This window comes from Cetorhinus maximus, chromosome 12 (genome assembly GCF_964194155.1).
Source record: "Cetorhinus maximus chromosome 12, sCetMax3.hap1.1, whole genome shotgun sequence".
Classification (NCBI taxonomy): Eukaryota; Metazoa; Chordata; class Chondrichthyes; order Lamniformes; family Cetorhinidae; genus Cetorhinus; species Cetorhinus maximus.
Genome location: NC_135890.1, coordinates 74,504,351 through 74,523,308, shown reverse-complemented (window position 1 = coordinate 74,523,308; position 18,958 = coordinate 74,504,351). Strand labels below are relative to the sequence as shown.

The following is an 18,958-nucleotide window of genomic DNA, read 5'->3' as shown; positions in this document are numbered from 1 at the left end:
CAAACTTCGTATCATCCGTAAACTTTGAAATTGTCCCCTGCACACCAAGATCTAGATCATTAATATATATATCAGGAAAAGCAAGGGTCCCAATACTGACTTCTAGGGAACTCCACTACAAACCTTCCTCCAGCCCGAAAAATATCCATTGACCATTACTCCTTGCTTCCTATTTTTCAGCCCATTTTGTATCCATGTTGCTACTGTCCCTTTTATTCCATGAGCAATAACTTTTCTCACAAGTCTGTTGTGTGGAACTGTGTAAAATGCCTTTTGACAGTCCATGTACACCACATCAGCAGCATTACCCTCATCGACCTTTCTATAACTTGTTCAAAAAACTCCAGCAAGTCAGTTAAACACAATTTCCCCTTTAGAACTCCATGCTGGCTCTTCCTTATCAACCCATATTTTTCCATTTGACTACTAAGTCTATCCCAAATAATTGTTTCTAGAATCTTGCCCAGCAGTGAAGTTAAACTAACTGGTCTGTAATTGCTGGGCTTATCCTTACAACCTTTTTTGAACAAGGGCATAATGTTTGCAATTCTCCAGTCCTCTGGCACCACCCCTGAGTCTAGGGAAGACTGAAAGATTATGGCCGGTGCTCCTGCAAATTCTACTCTCACTTCCTTCAATTTTCTTGGATGCATCTCATCCGGTCCCGGTGCCTTGTCAACTTTAAGTACCGACAGTTTATCCAATATTTCCTCCTTATCAATTTTGAACCCTTCTAGTGGCAGAGTTTCCTCATCTGTCACCATGGCATGGGTAACATATACCTCCTTGGTAAAGACAGATGCAAAGTATTCCTTTAATACCTCAGCCTTCATCCATGTATAAATTCCCTTTTAGGTTCCTAATCAGCCCTACTCCCCCTTTTACCGCCCTTTTACTATTTATAAGTCTATAGAAGACTTTGGGATTCCCCTTTATATTGGCTGCCAGTCTTTTCTCATAATCCCTCTTTGCTTCTCTAATATGCTTTTTCACCTCCGCTCTGAACCTCCTGTATTCCTCTTGGTTCTCATTTGTATTTTCTACCTGACACCTGTCATAAGTGCACTTTTTCTTCTTTATCTTAATTTCAATCTCCTTTTTTCATCCAGGGAGCTCTGGATTTGTTTGTCCTACTTTTCCCTTTCAGTGGAATATACCTTGACTGTGCCCAAACCAATTATTTTTTGAAGGTAGCCCATTGTTCAGCTACAGTTTTTCCTGCCAATCTTTCATTCCAGTCTATCTGGCCCAGCTCTGTTCTTGCCCCATCGAAGCTGGCTCTTGTCCAGTTAATTATTCCGTGGTTTTTTTTTCCAATTGCAATATGCAATTCTATTGCTCCAGATAGCATTCCCCTCTATAACCCAATCATACACAATGACACAGAATGAAACTAATATGTGCCAGTGGTACCAGTTGTTTATCAGGCACCTCTTTAAACTAGGAGATGCAATGAGGGTTAATTCATACTCCGGCATCAGTGTTTGTTTACTTGGACTTGTATATGTTACTTTATATTACTGTTCGTGTATATACCATTTCTGCATAAAGCATGAAGTTGTAAAATATCCCTGTTTTGAACTCTGCTGAGAACATTTAGTCTAGGGCAGGAGAATTGATCATGCCAACTGGATCCTGGATACCCAATACCCTGGTACACCAAGGTGCACAAGATTCCCAGGCAGGTTTCTTCTAATTGATTGTCCAACTGCCTTGAACAACAGAATACAGTACTAACCAGCTGGACACTTTCCTTGACCATTTAGCACCAGATGGAATTTTGTTTTGACTTCTCCAAATGTGACCCCTTTGATTTACTTTTTATTTTGTGTTAAAAATAATCTTAAATGAACCAACCCCTCCTGAAATATTTTAGTAGTGTAATCCCTTTAAAAGGAGACATTTACTTGTATTCCAATGGGGTGAGTCTTACCTAATAATTCAACTACTCAAGATAAGTCTGCTGTCCAAAACAGGGAACAGTCTTTCAACTGGAACATTCAGTAATTGAAGCAGTTTTTCATTAGCTTTATCACAGAGCCTAAAGGTCCTTCGTCCTTGAACAGAAAAATAACATGTATTTTATAGCATCATTTGTGACCTCACGATGTCCCAAAGTCCTTTAAACAAATGAGGAACTTGTTTGAAGTTTAGCCACTTTTGTAATTGAGGGAAATGTAGCAGTCAGTTGACGCACAGTGTCACATAATCAGCAATGAGAATGACCAGCAGGTGAATTTCCCACTCTCCTTCAAATATTACCATAGGATCCCTTACATCCACCTGAGGAGGCAAAACAGAGCCTCGATTAATGTCTCATCTGAAGGACAGTACCTCCAACAATACCACACACTTTGGTGCAGTACTGAGAGAATCAGCCTAGATCGTATGTGCAATCCTCATGAGTTTTTTTATTCATTCATGGGATGTGGGTGTTACTGGCTAGGCCAGCATTTATTGCCCAACCCTAATGAGTGGGATTTGAAGACATAAATTTTTGACTTAGATGGGTGTACTTCCACTGAGCCACGGTTGAAAAATCAGTAATATTTGTCATTCCAGTCCTTGTGTTGCACATTTTTTTGCCCAGCCGTCAGCTTAGCCTTGCATATTTGTGCTGTATCAATGTACAGCTGTAGCAATCCACATGCAGTAACCTAGCATGATGACATCTCAAAGGTATTTAATATATGACCAAGATATCTCGAGCCTTTTTAAGGGGTGACATTATGGAGGTATTTAAGATTATGTAGGTTTATGATAAGGTGAATAGTGATAAATTGTTTCCATTTCTCAGTGAGATGGTAACACGAGAAACAAAGGGGCATTGGGCAGTTAGAAAAAATCTTTTCACAGCAGTTGGTTACAATGTGGAATTCTGTGCCACAGCTTCTTGCTGAAACTGGGTCCATACTTTCTTTTAAAAGACAGTTTATAGTTGTTTGACAAAGAGAATTATTAACGAGTTCAGGTGTGAGCTGGAGATTAAACCAGTACAGACTTATTTCTACGATATCACATTCTATGATTCTAAGTTGTAAAGAGGGTAGCTGGGGTATCACTTAGTAAATAGTTGCCAAGTAATTTTGTGTGTAAAATGTCTATTGGGCTTCACAAAATTGTGCAACTCTTCATTATTTGTGTGGCAGAAAGGGCTATAAAGTCATGTCTCTCCTCTCATGCCATCAGTTTGTTGCCAAGCTATACTGGTCAGTGTGCATCAAAACAGAGAATATTGACAAGTTTAGGTTATACTGATAAGGGGTGCCAACTGTAACTACATGTATTCCTGGAGGTTTAATCACATGACTTGCCCCAAGGCGCCAGCCATTAGTCCGTGAACACATCCATCCTTGTGGTGCACTACCTTCCTACGCCAAATGAAAAGCAAAAAGACTCATTGCCAATTGGATGATGTTTGACTGTTAGCCAAACAGTCTCTCCACACCTCCCGCCATCCCCCCCCCCCCCCCCCCCCCGCTGCTTTTCAATATTTTTAATGCCTGGTAAAGAGAAATGTACAAAGGAAATGACAAAAATATTTTTTAATGTCCCAGTGACTTTCTCCAGGGTTGCACACAGCAGCAAAACAAAAACAGAATTACCTGGAAAATCTCAGCATCGGCAGAGAAGAGTTGACGTTTCGAGTCCTCATGACCCTTCAGCAGAACTGAGTAAAGTTAGGAGAGGGGTGAAATATAAGCTGGTTTAAGGTTGGGGGGGGTGGGTGGGGAGAGAAGTTGTGGGGGGGGTGGTGGTTGTAGGGACAAGCAAGCAGTGATAGGAGCAGATAATCAAAAGATGTCACAGACAAAAGGAACAAAGAGGTGTTAAAGGTGGTGATATTATCTAAGAAAATATGCTAATTAAGAATGGATGGCAGGACACTCAAGGTACAGCTCTAGTGGGGGTGGGGTATTACAGTTATAGATTTAAAAATAATGGAAATAGGTGGGAAAAGAAAAATCTATATAAATTATTGGAAAAAACAAAAGGGAGGGGGAAGAACCGGGAAGGGGGTGGGGATGGGGGAGGGAGTTTAAGATCTAAAGTTGTTGAATTCAATATTCAGCCCGGAAAGCTGTAAAGTGCCTAGTCGGAAGATGAGGTGCTGTTCCTCCAGTTTGCGTTGGGCTTCACTGGAACAATGCAGCAAGCCAAGGACAGACATGTGGGCAAGAGAGCAGGGTGGAGTGTTAAAATGGCAAGCGACAGGGAGGTTTGGGTCTTTCTTGCAGACAGACCGCAGGTGTTCTGCAAAGCGGTTGCCCAGTTTGCGTTTGGTCTCTCCAATGTAGAGAAGACCGCATTGGGAGCAACGAATGCAGTAGACTAAGTTAGGGGAAATGCAAGTGAAATGCTGCTTCACTTGATATCACCCCATATCACCCCACCAGCCTCCGCATTCAAAGGATCATCCTCCGCCATTTCCGCCAACTCCAGCATGATGCCACCGCCAAACACATCTTCCCTTCACCCCCCCCGGCGGCATTCCGTAGGGATCGTTCCCTCTGGGACACCCTGGTCCACTCCTCCATCACCCCCTACTCCTCAACCCTCACCTATGGCACCTCCCCATGCTCACGCAGAAGATGCAACACCTGCCCCTTCACTTCCTCTCTCCTCACTGTCCAAGGGCCCAAACACTCCTTTCAAGTGAAGCAGCATTTCACTTGCATTTCCCCTAACTTAGTCTACTGCATTCGTTGCTCCCAATGCGGTCTCCTCTACATTGGAGAGACCAAACGCAAACTGGGCGACCGCTTTGCAGAACACCTGCGGTCTGTCCGCAAGAAAGACCCAAACCTCCCTGCCGCTTGCCATTTTAACACTCCACCCTGCTCTCTTGCCCACGTCTGTCCTTGGCTTGCTGCATTGTTCCAGTCAAGCCCAACGCAAACTGGAGGAATAGCACCTCATCTTCCGACTAGGCACTTTACTGCCTTCCGGGCTGAATATTAAATTCAACAACTTTAGATCTTAAACTCCCTCCTCCATCCCCACCCCCTTCCCATTTCTTCCCCCTCCCTTTTGTTTTTTCCAATCATTTATACAGATTTTTCTTTTCCCACCTATTTCCATTATTTTTAAATCTATAACTGTAATGCCCTGTCAGTCTTTCCACCCCACCCCCACTAGAGCTGTACCTTGAGTGTCCTGCCATCCATTCTTAATTAGCACATTTTCTTAGATAATATCACCACCTTTAACACCTCTTTGTTCCTTTTGTCTGTGACAGCTTTTGATTATCTGCTCCTATCACTGCTTGCTTGTCCCTACAACCAACCCCCCCCCGCCAAACTTAAACCAACTTATATTTCACCCCTCTCCTAACTTTACTCAGTTCTGCTGAAGGGTCATGAGGACTTGAAACGTCAACTCTTTTCTTCTCCGCTGATGCTGCCAGACCTGCTGAGTTTTTCCAGGTAATTCTGTTTTTGTTTTGGATTTCCAGCATCCGCAGTAGTTTTTTGTTTTTGCACACAGCAGCGTCCTGCAGATTGATCTTCAATTCCTGGAGACTCCAGGCCAATCCTGGAGGGTTGGTAAACCCACACTGATAAGAAAATATATTGATATGACCTATTTTTATTTAGTTTTATTTTATGATACTTGATTTTGTATTTTCTCAAAATTAATACATTTTAAGCCATATTAACTTGAAACATTTCACTCCTCGCCTTTAACTAATCGATTGGGGATTATATAATTGCAATTAAGTATTTCTAAAAGCCATGAACCGCTATCATAACTCCAGACCCAGTTTCGTACATCTCAGCTGCAAAGGCCCATCCACTCCGTCACAGGCTCCGCTCATCGTGTCAGTAAGTGCGGTGTGATTGGATAGAACTGGCCTGAACCACCCAATTAAAACTCGCTAGTCTTGTTAATCTAGCATTGATTGGTCGGTTGAATGACCCGCTGACTCGCAAGACGGCTCAGTTAATGCGGCAAGTGATTGGTCGCACCGAAGCAGCCAATAATGCTTGAGCGTTATTGACATTGACCAATAGAAGCCCGTCCCTTTCTTGCAGGGCCGTGGAGGTGGTTGCACTGGAGAGCGGCGACGTGGAGTCAGTCAGTTTACTGTGTGTGTTTCTATGTGCTGACGGCCGAATTATTGGGCAAAGAGTGAAACCGATTAACGACTCACTCTACCATCGCAACCAGGATATATTTAAATATGGTAAAGTATCCGGAGTGATATGGGAGGTGCTGCCATTGCGTGGGGGAGGGGAGAAGTGAGACTGCATAGTCATTGTATGTCCGTGGGCATCATATCTGGCCTCAGTCAGTCCCTACAGAACCCCTGTATAGAGTTTGGGAGTGTAACATGGGCGATGGGGAGCTGACAAAGGCTCTGTGCTAAAACATCATTAGCAACTGCCAACAGTAACGGAGGATAGGGTTTGTGCTGTCATAATACGAGGGGGAGGTTCAACTGATATTGCAATAACCCGAACCTTGAAAGTTTGCCACTGCCTTTAATGGATGAATTATGCGCGACTGTGGTGACTTTGTGTTGCGTACCATATCTGTTGGTGGCCTGTTCCCAAGAATTTGCCACCCCCAGGTGAACATACAAATTTGGAGCAGGAGTAGGCCATTCAGCCCCTCAAGCATGCTCCGCCATTCAATAAGATCATGGCTGATCTGATTGTGGCCTCAACTCCACATTCCGCTTACCCCTGAGAACCTTTGACTGCCTTGTTGGTCAAGAATCTATCTACTTCTGCCTTAAAATATTCATTGACCCTGCCTCCACTGCTCTCTGGGGAAGACAGTTCCAAAGATTCATGACCCTCTGAAAGAAATTTCTTCTCATTTCTGTCTTAAATGGGGGACTCCTTATTTTTAAACCGTGTCCCCTAGTTCTATTCTCTCCCACGAGGGGAAACATCCTTTCAGCACCCACCCTGTCAAGTTCCTTCAGAATGTTATATGTTTCAAAAAGATCATCTCTCAATCTTCTAATTACCAGTGAATACAGGCCCAGCCTATCCAACCTTTCCTCGTAAGATAATATCCCCATCCCAGGTATCAGTGGAGTGAGCCTTCTCTGAACTGCTTCTAATGCATTTATATCCTTTCTTAAATAAGACCAAAACTGTACACAGCACTCTAGATGTGGTCTCACCAACACCCTGTACAACTGTAACATCCCTACTTTTATATTCCATCCCCCTTGCAATAAATGACAATGTTTCATTTGTCTTCCTAATCTCTTGCTGTACCTGCATACTAACTTTTCCTGATACATGAACCAAGACACCCAGATCCCTCTGTACCACCGAGTTCTGCAACCTCTCTCCATTTAAATAATATTAATTCTTCCTGCCAAAATGGACAAGTTCACATTTTCCCACATTATACTCCATGTTAATATGTTACCCCCTACACCATGAGCTCTTAATTTACATTGTAACCTTTGATGTCGCACCTTGTCAAATGCCTTCTGGAAATCCGCAGGTTCCCCTTTATGTTGCTTGTTACTTCCTCAAAGAGCTTCAATAAATTAGTCAAACATGATTTCCCTTGCATGAACCCATATTGACTCTGCTTGATGGCATTGAGATTTTCCAAGTACCCAACCATAACCTCCTTATTAATGGATTCCAGCAGTTTCCTTACGACAGATGTTAAGCCAATTGGCCTGTAGTTTCCTGCTTTCTGTCTCCATCCTTTCTTGAACAGAGGAGTCACATTTGCTATTTTCCAATCTGATGGGACCTTTCCAGAATCTAGGGAATTTTGGAAAATTAAAACCAATGTATCTACTATCTCAGCAGCCACTTCTTTTAAGACTTCATAGTCCATCAGAATCTGGAGACTTGTCAGCTTTTATTTCTAATAATTTTCTCAGTACCATTTCCCTGGTGATGGTAATTGTTTTAAGTTCCTCTCTCCTTTTCACCTTCTGATTCACAATTATTTCTGTTATGTTACTTGTATCCTCTACAGTGAAGATGGATGCAAAATATCTGTTCAATTCACCTGTCATTTCTTTATTTTACATTATTAATTCCCCATTCTTGTTCCCTAGAGGACCAAGACTCACTTTACTTACTCTTTTCCTTTCTAAATACCTGTAGAAACTCATACTATCTATTTTTATATTTCTAGCTAGCTTTGTCTCACAGAGTACTCAAATATGTCCCTCCTTATTATTTATTAATTTTTGCTATTCTTTATATTCTGTCCAACCTTCTGACCTGCTACTCATCTTTGCCAGAAATATATGTTTTTTCTTTCAATTTGTTACCATCTTTAACAACTTTAGTTAGCCACGGATGGTGCATCCTCCCCTCGGAGTCTTTCTTTCTCACTGGAATGTATCTTTTCTGAGTATTCTGAAATATTTCCATAAATGTCTGCCACTGCATCTCTACTGACCTGGCCCTTATTCTAATTTCCCAGTTCACTTTAGCCAGCTCTGTCTTCATGCCCTCATAATTGCCCTTATTTAAGTTTAAAACACTAGTCTTAGATCCGCTCCTATCTCCTTCAAACTGAATGTGAAATTCAATCATATTATGATCACTGCTACAAAGCGCCTTCACTACAAGGAAGTGTGAGTGCAGCCTGAAATGATGAGCCCTGCTTCACTAACCACCTTCTGAGATGGGCAAGGTTGAGAAGTTGACTTGGGGAAATTGGGTTTCATATAGTAAATTCATTGCTGAACAGTGTTTTCTAAGTGGCGTTGTAAGATGACTTATAATGCTGGACCATAGTTGGGATCACCCCTCATCAAGAGAAGTGTTTAACTTACAGTAACACTTACTGGATTGCTGCAACTTTAGGTTTACAATTAGGGGTCTGAGGACTGATAAGTCATTATATTTTTTGTGAACCTGTCAACAAATTTTTTTTTTCTGCTATACTTTTTTTTTGTTGGTTTAAACTGAAGGCAGTTTTTCCATTGGACGGCCAATGCCATCTTTTGAAAATTAAGACAGTCTTTTATTTTAGAGAAATGTAGAATTTCTAGAATATTAAATATTTTATGGAATTTACAACATGGAAACATATGGCTCAACCAATGTATGCCAGTGTTCAGCATCCATAAAGGCTAATAGCTGTCATTTCATTTATCCACTGTAATTCCATATATGAATGTTGACTTGTTTCTGCATCAACTTTTACAAATGTTAGTTTAGAGGATGGGTTGTTGAAAAAGCCAGAGCTGAATTTGAATTTTCATCCGAGATGGAACTAACTTTTTTTTGTGTTTATATGTACAATGTAGCTCCGCTAACTGTGACTGTCTTGAATACCAGTCAATGAAAATTCTTAACACGCTGGAATTTTTTAAGGAAAATTTTTAGGAAAATGCCCATTGTCTGAGGGCCCAAGAACAGACCTTAATGCTATTAGAAAAAGGCCTGAAGAGCTCTCCCAAGTTGAGAACCATGCAAAAGGGTGTGCTGGAATGCTGAAGAAATTCCATCTGTGTGCCCTTGTATACTTCAAGATGCTCAAAGTAAATGTACTTGGTGTTCTCACTTTCAATAAGATTTGAAGGAGCAACAAGATTGCAATATTTATTTTCAAATCAATCTCTGATTTAAAAAATTGAATAGATTTTTTATTGAATATTAGATCACCTAATGAGTGTTAAAATACTCAAATATATTCTTAACTTAAACATTTTTATGTGCAGTGCAGAGCATTATCTTCAGCGTAGAATATTACATATATGAAGTTCACCTGCTCTCTCCATTAAGATCCTTTTAAAACCTACCTCTGACCCAGCTTTTGGTCACCTGTCTTAATATCTCCTTATGTGGCCTGGTGACAAATATTCTTTCATAATGTTCCTGTGAAGCGCTTTGGGGCACTTTACTACATTAAATGTGCTATATAAATTAAAGTTGTTGTTACTTCCAGTGAATTAATTTTATTTCTGTCGATTAGGCAGCCTAGTGTCTAGAATCCCTCTGTGATACATTAGGACCCCGAAAAGAGGGACCTGGAGTGTTCAAACAAGAAAGAAAGAAAGAAAGACCAGAATAAATGAAACTTTCCAGCATATTCTCTGACTTCCCTTTGGTAAACCCCACAGGAGATTTAGTAACATTTTTTCTGCTTTTTTTCTTGGCATGATGCATTATGATGTCTTTCTTGTGATAACCATTGCCTGATTCTGTCGTTTTTTTTTTCCTTCTTGATATAGTTCGCCTTCAATATGTTCGACCAGGCGATTCCGCATGCGTTTCGGAATCGGTTCTCAACACAGTACCGATGCTACTCAGTCTCTATGTTTGCAGGCAGCGATCGATCAGATGTAGAGAAAGGAGGGAAAAGTAAGTGGATGGGGAAATGGGATTGTCGGTAGGATTGAACAATCCTAGCAAGCTGTTGTGAAAGGAATTTTTTCTGTGAATGAGGCAGGCTGAACAATGAGTTATGTAGGTGAAAGAGATTTGATACTCTGTATTCTGTTGGTGAATAATCACTTTTTGCCAGAAATGTTAGTTATTGCCATGAAATATAAGTACTTTTTAAAATCTCTATTTGCAAAAGTCAGGAGAATTAGTAATTGAGAAGATTTGGACCAGAATAAAAAGGGGAGTTCTGCGGAGAAGACTGTTTTGTGAGATGAGTGCAGCTTGACTCAGTGGTAGCATTCTCATCTCTAACTCCCAAGGTTCTGGGTTCAAGCCCTGCTCCAGGACCTGATTAAAAAATTTGGGCTGATATCTCAGTGCAGTACTGAAGGACTGCTGCACCATTAGATATGCCTTTGAGATGAGACATTAAATCAGTGCTGCACTGGCCTTTTTCAGTAATTATAAAGAATCCCATGGCACTGGTCAAAGAATAACAAGGGAATTCCTCATGTATCTCACCAACCAATACCCAAGGTAAAGTACTGTGTACTGTTCTACCCTGCCTATTAGCAAAAGGATTAGTGGCACTGGAAAAAGTGCAGAAAAGATTTACCAGGATGAAACCAGAAGTGAGACGGTATAACTGTCAAGAAAGACTGAACAGCTGGAACTCTAAAAGAGAAGCTATGGGTGACCTAATAGTGGTCTACAGAATTATGAACTCTGATAGGATAGATATAGAGATTATGTTTTTGGGGAGCTCAAAACTAGGAGTCATAAGATAATCACCAATAAATCCAGAAAGGAATTCAGGAGAAACTTCTTTACCCAGAGAGTAGTTAGCATATGAAATTTTTCACCACATGGAGCAGTTGAGGCTAATAAGGGGAAACTAAATAAGCAAATGAAAGATCTGCTGAATGGTTTAGAGGAAGCTTGTGAGGAGCATAAATGCCAGCACTGACTGTTTGGGCAAAAATTCAACGCTTTAAATTCTGTGCAAAAAAAAAAATAATTAGAGATAAGTTGGCAAATTGCTGGAGAGACCTATGCCATTATTGACATCAGGGTTTTCCCATTTGATCTTTTTGCTTGCCGTTGTACTGTTGTGCCCTGAATCAAACTGAGAATGACTTTTTATTCTTTCACGGGATGTGGATGTCACTGGCTACACCAGCATTTATTGCCCATCCCTATTTGCCCTTGAGAGGGTGGTGGTGAGCTGCCTTCTTGTTCCATTGTAGGAACACCCACAGTGCTGTTAGGAAGGGAGCTCCAGGAATTTGACCCAGCAACAGTGAAGGAACAGCAATATAGTTCCAAATCAGGATGGTGTGTGGCTCAGAGGGAACTTGCAGGTGGCTGTGTCCCTGCATCTGCTGCCTTGTCCTTCTTGGCGGTAGAGATTGCGGGTTTGAAAGGTGCTGTTAATGGAGCCTTGGAAAAATGCTGCGGTGCATCTTGTAAATTGTACACACTGCTGCTTGGTGGTGGAGGGAGTGAATGTTGCAAATAGAATACTGTTCCGCTTCTCATCAGGTATTGACATTAGGTGCTCCCAAATCATGTTCAGCAAAGGTCAGATGCAGAGTAAAGTTGCATCTGCACTGATTCTTAATCAGTGGGTTTGCTACATTTGCCACCCTGTTATGCTTATGGCTTGAGTGATGTTGGTAATTTAGTGCCAAATTGTGGGTCACCAAGAACTAAGTCGAAGCTACCAAAACTCATTTTACTTTGGGTCTTTGTATCCGAACAGCCTGAACTGGATTGGAAGATGTGCCAGAGCTGAAGAGATACCTGCTAACCCACTGTACCATTGGGTTTGTGCTAAGGAAAATTGATATTGAAAATTATATGAACTTTCCGAAACTTTCACGCATCAAAGATGCTTTCTGCACTGTGTATAATGCCCTGCATTAAAAGGCAAATAGGTGATTTACCTCTGTTTATTGGTTACTTGCAATAATATCCTTTTTTTCCATTTGGAAAGTTCCATCCCCACCACAGATGTTTTTGCAGCAGACTGACCTTGATCAATTAATCATTAATAGGATGTTACTCTACAACTTGCCATTCTTTTATCACAGTTAATGGCTGATTAGTTTTTCTGACTCATTATTAGGCTGAATCTTGCTGAGCTTTTTTACGACTATATTTTTTTGATGCTGCCTTAGAGGCAACTTAATTCAGAACTTGGGGGTGGGAGTCATTTTAAAACGCAAAGTTAACTCTCAGCTTTTCTCTACTGCAGACCACCTTCTTAAATCCCTGTCTCCTGTCTCCTCCACCATCATCTCCAACAATAAGTGTGAGGATTCATGGACTTCCTTGTCAATAAGATCAAGAGCACCTGACCAGCTGCCTCTGCTGTATCCCTCCCTTCCATTGGCTCACTGAACCAAGCATACCCTAATGTTTTCCTCCCTGTTCTAGCACTGAACTTGCATCTTATTATTTTTCTTCAATCTCCGCTCATTCCCCTTCTGACCTTACCTTGTCCCAGAGACCCACGTTCTGCTCTCTCAGTCCTATTCCCATTAAATTGTTGACCACCCAACTTCCCTTCCTGGTCCTCACGTTAGCCGATATTATTAATGGGCTCTCTCCCTTCAGATTTTCCAATCTCCTTTAAATCTGTTGTCATCACCCCTCTCCTCAGAAAAAAAGACTAGCCATTGCCCCACAGACCTTGCAAACTATCACTCCATCTCTAACCTCCCTTTCCTTTCTAGAGTCCTTGAACTTGTTGCTTCACAAATCCATGCCCATCTTTCCCAGAACTCCATGTTTGAATCCCTCCAATCACATTTCTGCCGCTCCCACCGTACTGAAATAGCTTACCAAAGTCGCAAATGACATCCTATGTGACTGCGACAAAGGCAAACTATTCCTCCTCATCTGTCTTAACTTATCCGCAGCCTTTGACATGGCTGAGCAGAGCATCCTCTTCCAATGTCTCTTCACTGCTGTCCAGCTAGGTGGGACTTCTCTCACATGGTTCCATTCTTATCTATTTTATCATCACTTGCAATGGCTTCACTTCCTGCTCTGAACTGTTACCCCTGGTGTCCCCTAAGCATCTATCCTTGGGCCCATCTTATTTTTCATCCATGTGCCGCCCTCTGGCGACATCATACAATAGCACAGCGACAGTTTTCACATGTACATTGACGATTTCCATGTCTACATCACCACTACCTCTCTCGACTCCTCCACTGCTGCTAAATTATCAGACTACTTATCTGACATCCAGTACTGGATGAGCAGAAATTTCCTCAAATTAAATTAAAGTATTGCGTGCAGTTCTGGAATCCCGCATTAAAGGAAGGATGTGATTGCACTAGAGAGAGTGCAGAGGAGATTTACCAGGATGTTGCCTGGGCAGGAGAATTTTAGTTGAGGTTATGGGGTTATTTTCCCTGGAGCAGAGGAGATTGAGGGGGGACATGATTGAGGTGTATAAAATTATGAGGGGCATAGATAAGGTAGACAGGAAGGAACTTTTCCCCTTGGTGGAGGGATCAATAACCAGGGGGCACAGATTTAAGGTAAGAGGCAGGAGGTTTAGAGGGGATGTGAGGAAAAATGTTTTCACCCAGAGGGCGGTGGGAATCTGGAACTCACTGCCTGAAAGGGTGGTAGAGGCCGAAACCCTCATAACACTTAAGAAGTATTTGGATGTGCACTTGCGATGCCATGGCATACAAGGCTATGGTCCTAGTGCTGGAAAATGGGATTAGAATAGTTAGGTACTTGTTTGACCGGCACAGACTCGATGGGCCAAAGGGCCTTTTTTCTGTGCTGTCGACCTCTATGACTTTAAATATTGGGAAGACTGAAGCCATTGTTTTGGTCCCCACTCTAAACCCTATTTCCCAGCTATTGAATCCATCCCTCTCCCCAGCAATTCTGAGACTAAGCCAGTCTGTTTGCAACCTTGGTGGAATATTTGATTCTGAATTGAGCTTCCAACCTCCCATTTGTGTACCTTCACTAAGGCTGCCTATTTCCTGCTCTTGTAACATTGTCTGACTTCATCCCTGTCTTACTCATCTGCTGCTGAAACCTTCATTCATACCTTTGTTACCCTTGGACTTCATATTCCAATGTACTCCTGACTGGTCTCCCATTTTCAGTAAGCTTAAGGTGATCAAAGACTGCTGACTGTGTCATTACTCACACCAAGTTAAATGATCACCCCTCTGCTCACTGGCTTCTGATCTTTCGACATCTTGATTTTAAAATTCTTACCTTTGCTTTCAAATCCCCATGGCCTCACTCCTTCCTATCTCTGTAATTTCCTCCAGCTTCACAATCCTCTGACATACCTGTGCTCATCTAATTTTGGTCTCTTGTGCATCCACAATTTAAATCGCTCCACTATTGGTGGCTACGTCTTCAGTTGCCTCAGCCCTGAGCTCTGGAATTCCCTCCCTAAACCTCTATGCCTCTCCCTTCTCCTTTAAGATACTCCTTAAAACCCAGCTCTTTGACTAAGCTTCTGGTCATTTAACCTAATGTATCTTGGAGGCTCAGTGTAATATTTTAATTTATAATGCTCTTAAGCACCTTGGGATGGCTTATTATGTTAAAGAGGCAAATAAATAGAAGTTACTGTTGTTTCTATAATAAAAATGAGGGTGCCTTGTTCTTTATTATACTTACCTGGATTGTGTTTGATTTCTTCTGCAGTAATAATGCCACCATCCGCTCTGGATCAACTAAGTAAGTACCTAAACAGCCTTTACCACTGTTTGATATCAAGTTAAGGACACTTTTAAAAGTGAAATTTTGTGTTGTAATTGTGCCAGCAGCAGTTCCTAAAAAGGATTGGATCCTATCATTTGTTTAGTATTTGTGTCTATAAAGGTCCTGGAAAATTTTTTTTTAAAAGCAACTCCCTCTACAACGCTCATTCCTAAAGCATGTCATAAATCCCCATATCAAGGTTCCTTTTTGCCTTGAGAAATGTGCTGCATTCTGATTTAAGAGTTTCCCTTTTTAATTTTTAACTTTCTGAAAGGGATTGGCAAAATTGATTTGGGTGAAGACTTTACTAAGAAGATTAAAACTAGGAATCCAGGAGCAAGAAGGGAAGTTGTGCGGACCTTTCTACGCCCAAAGGCCGATGTACGTGTGGAATAAGTTACAATTGGAGCCCCTCACAGCAAACTATAGAAATGGGTTTGAAAAGCAATTAAGTAGGAATGAGGAATGTGACAAGAAGGCAGGCAGGTGGGATTTCGTATTCCAAAAGGGGATGGGCCTGCTGGAGTTTTCCTATGCCTAAAACAGTTCCTTTCATTTCATGGCTATGCTGAAACCATTTATATTGCTCTATTTTCCATCAGGTCGCCTGAACATTACATATCCAATGCTTTTTAAACTTACTAACAGGAAAACTGATCGAATGACACACTGTGGCGTCCTGGAATTTGTGGCAGAGGAAGGGATCTGTTATCTGCCTCACTGGGTGAGTAGAGATTGGTGGGGAGCATAACCACAGCACCATATTTTGAGGAGGATTGCTGTTAACAAGATAGCCCTGTGAATATTTTACCAACCTTGAACCAATTTCCAGAGGATACTGGGGGAAGGCATGTGTTTCAACACCTCGTGCCAGGAGTGCCGTGATGATAACAGCTGTAATCAAGAAGCCAGACATCATGGATTTAAAAAAAAAATTATATTTACAGAGATGTCTTTCAATACTTCAGAGTAAGTTTTTTTTTTGAGTGCAGATTTAATAATACCCAATAATGAGAAGCTGTCGTATGCTTCAAAAAATTGAATTATCTAATAATTTGAATTAAGCAACATATATCATTCAGCATAGTAGGAATTCGATGCTAGAACTATTAAATTATATAAATTGAATGAAACAGCTTCTAATTAAATAGACAATTACGTTACGATTGATTTCCTTTGGATTGGAGATTAAACCCAGTTTCCTTCTGTGGGATGTTGAAGTTATCATGATGCTTTTGGAAGGCCAACAGATGGTTCCTTCGGTGTCCTGGCCAACAATACTCCCTCAACCAACACCACAAAAAGCGGGCAAACTGTGTATTTAACTCTGTTGACACTTTTTCTGTGCATAAAATGTCTACTGCATTTGTACCATAAAAACAACCACTGCAGTTGAGTAATTCATTGCACTTGAAGTGCTTTGAAATGTTTGAAAAATGTGCTATTTTTACCCTGATGTGTGTATCTCCGATTTTAAAGAAATTGGATTATTTCAATATTCGTGTCTGCTGTTCCACCTTGATGGATAGTGCTTGATGCCTCTACTGTGTGCCTCAGAATGAACTCTGTGTTGAAGACGTTTACTTAACTGAAGGAATAGCCTTAAAACTCAAATGTTTTGAGATCTGTGGAGGCCCAGAAATGCTAAGAAAAATAATTGCAGTGCTCCAGCCCTCCGCATGTCTCCCCTGAGGTAGAATTGAGTGGGTGACTGTTCCTGTTTCATTTATGAAGTGATCAACATTGGCCCTGTACTGGTACAGCATAGATTCATCAGAATTATACTGGGGCTTAAACTATTTGCATTACCTTGGCTTATATTCCCTTGAGTATAGAAGATTGAGCATTGATCTGGTAAAGGTGTTTAAAACATTAAAAAGAGTCAGTGGTGCATATACTGAAAAACTCTTTGGTCTGGTGGAGGAATTTAAGATATGGGGACACCATCTTAAAATTTGAGCTAGGCCATTCAGGAATTACTTACATCCAGGAATAATTTTTCTCACAAAATAGGTAGTAGTATTCTGAAACACTTTTTCTGTTACTTGCACTTGCACATGTACACACATGCATGCACGTTATACTCCTGATAGCCAGTTGGTGAAGGAAGAAGCCACAGCCAGTCTTTATTTGAATAGGTATATTCACAAAGGGAAACATTTATGGGTATATATTTCCTGACTCCACCCGTGTCAGTAAGTGTTTCTTATACTCTTTTGAGCAAACGAAAAAAACAAATCAACTAATTAACAGCCCCTTAGGGGCACAGTAATTAAAAGCAGAAACTTATCAAAATTAAATTAAAATACCATTCTGGGGGCTGATGATGCATTCCAGCCCCACTGATGCCCACTGGTCACGGAAGGAGCGTCTCTTTAAATGTGCTGAAGTAACCATCCAATCACTGCCCACTTGTATGTACTTAACCTCAATTGATACCAATTAACAATATAGAGCAATGACTGATAAATGAAACTCTTTCGAGTTATCAACAGTCACAGATTGCAACTCTGTCGAGTACAATCACAGTTCTTGGTTTTCCGGGAGTGGGACATGAACCCACAACCCTCTGACTCAAAGGCGAGGGTGCTATGAACTGAGCCACAGCTGACACCAAGTTGAGCTACAGACCTGCCATGTTATAATGAAATGGCACAACAGGTTCAAGGGGTTGAATAGCTGACTTCTGTTCATACAGCCACTAAAACACATGAACTGAGCTCACTCTACCTGTGGTACATTTTACTCCTTCTTGCCCATCACCACCTGCCCCCACTCCACCCCCAATCCCATAAGAGAAGTGTGTGTCTGCTCTCTGCTCGACACACCAATTTGATGGCACAGCTAAGATTAAGTGAACCATTTTAGGAGAGGTGACATGCACGAATCTGCATCTACAGCAGCAGTGCTCCAAATAATTAGTCTAACTTTGCCCACCTGGATGGATGTACTGAACATGTAAAATGGTTACTTGATTGATGTATGCCAGTTCGTGACACACTAAGAATACACTGGCACGTTGTTGTTATCCTCTATCTCTGTGTTATAATTAACATATCTTTGTTTCTAGATGATGCAGAACCTGCTGCTGGAGGAAGGTGGCCTAGTCCAGGTTGAGAGCGTGAACCTCATGGTTGCCACTTACTCCAAATTTCAGCCACAGGCTCCAGACTTCCTGGATATCACCAACCCCAAAGCTGTGTATCCTTCAGTCACTCCCCAGAGGTGGTTAGACCTGAGGTGGACAGAGTCTGATCTGGTTTGGAGAGGAATTTTCCAGCTTTTATTTTCCCTAATTGGCCTTAGTATTTAAGTGGGTTTTGGCCTCACCCAGAGATTACACAGCTTCTAGGTGAGGAGTGTATGTACAGTATTGTGATGCTCAAGATGGCACAATTATGGTACAGGCTGGATGAACCAGTAGATCTTTTTCCTGTCTCATTTTCTGTGTTTGCATTCACCTCAAGCCTACACTAATCTGGCTTGTACTTTGAAATTGAACTCTGTACATCAATGTGGTTTTAAGTAAGTACTTACTCTAGATAATAGTGGCAGTAAATTATTTTAACATAGAAACTAGAAGCAGGAAAAGGCCATTCGGCCCTTTGAGCCTGCTCCGCCATTCATTATTATCATGACTGATCAACCAACTCAATAGCCTGCACCCACTTTCTCCCCATACCCTTTGATCCCGTTCGCCCCGAGCGCTATATCTAACTCCTTCTTGAAAGCATACAGTGTTTTGGTCTCAACTACTTTCTGTGGTAACGACTTCCACAGGCTCACCACTCTCTTGGTGAAGAAATTTCTCCACATTTCAGTCCTAAATGGTCTACCCCGTATCCTCAGACTGTGACCCCTGTTTCTGGACT

The 18,958-nt window shown here is 41.4% G+C and overlaps 1 protein-coding gene across 3 annotated transcripts in view; it reads left to right on the top strand.

The window, feature by feature from the left end:
* Positions 1-6,033: 6,033 nt before the first annotated feature.
* The window catches only part of ufd1l (ubiquitin recognition factor in ER associated degradation 1), a 38,662-nt gene continuing 25,737 nt past the window's right edge, over positions 6,034-18,958 (top strand). The window contains exons 1-5 of one of the 3 annotated variants that reach the window (XM_078553900.1): positions 6,034-6,187; positions 10,178-10,307; positions 15,030-15,062; positions 15,689-15,810; positions 18,157-18,287. In XM_078553900.1, the coding sequence (XP_078410026.1) occupies positions 6,185-6,187; positions 10,178-10,307; positions 15,030-15,062; positions 15,689-15,810; positions 18,157-18,287 (419 nt within the window). In that variant the 5' untranslated portion in view covers positions 6,034-6,184. Of the gene's footprint in view, positions 6,188-9,334; positions 9,485-10,177; positions 10,308-15,029; positions 15,063-15,688; positions 15,811-18,156; positions 18,288-18,958 lie in introns of those variants that run through there. The other 2 variants (XM_078553899.1, XM_078553901.1) reach the window with 2 other exon arrangements.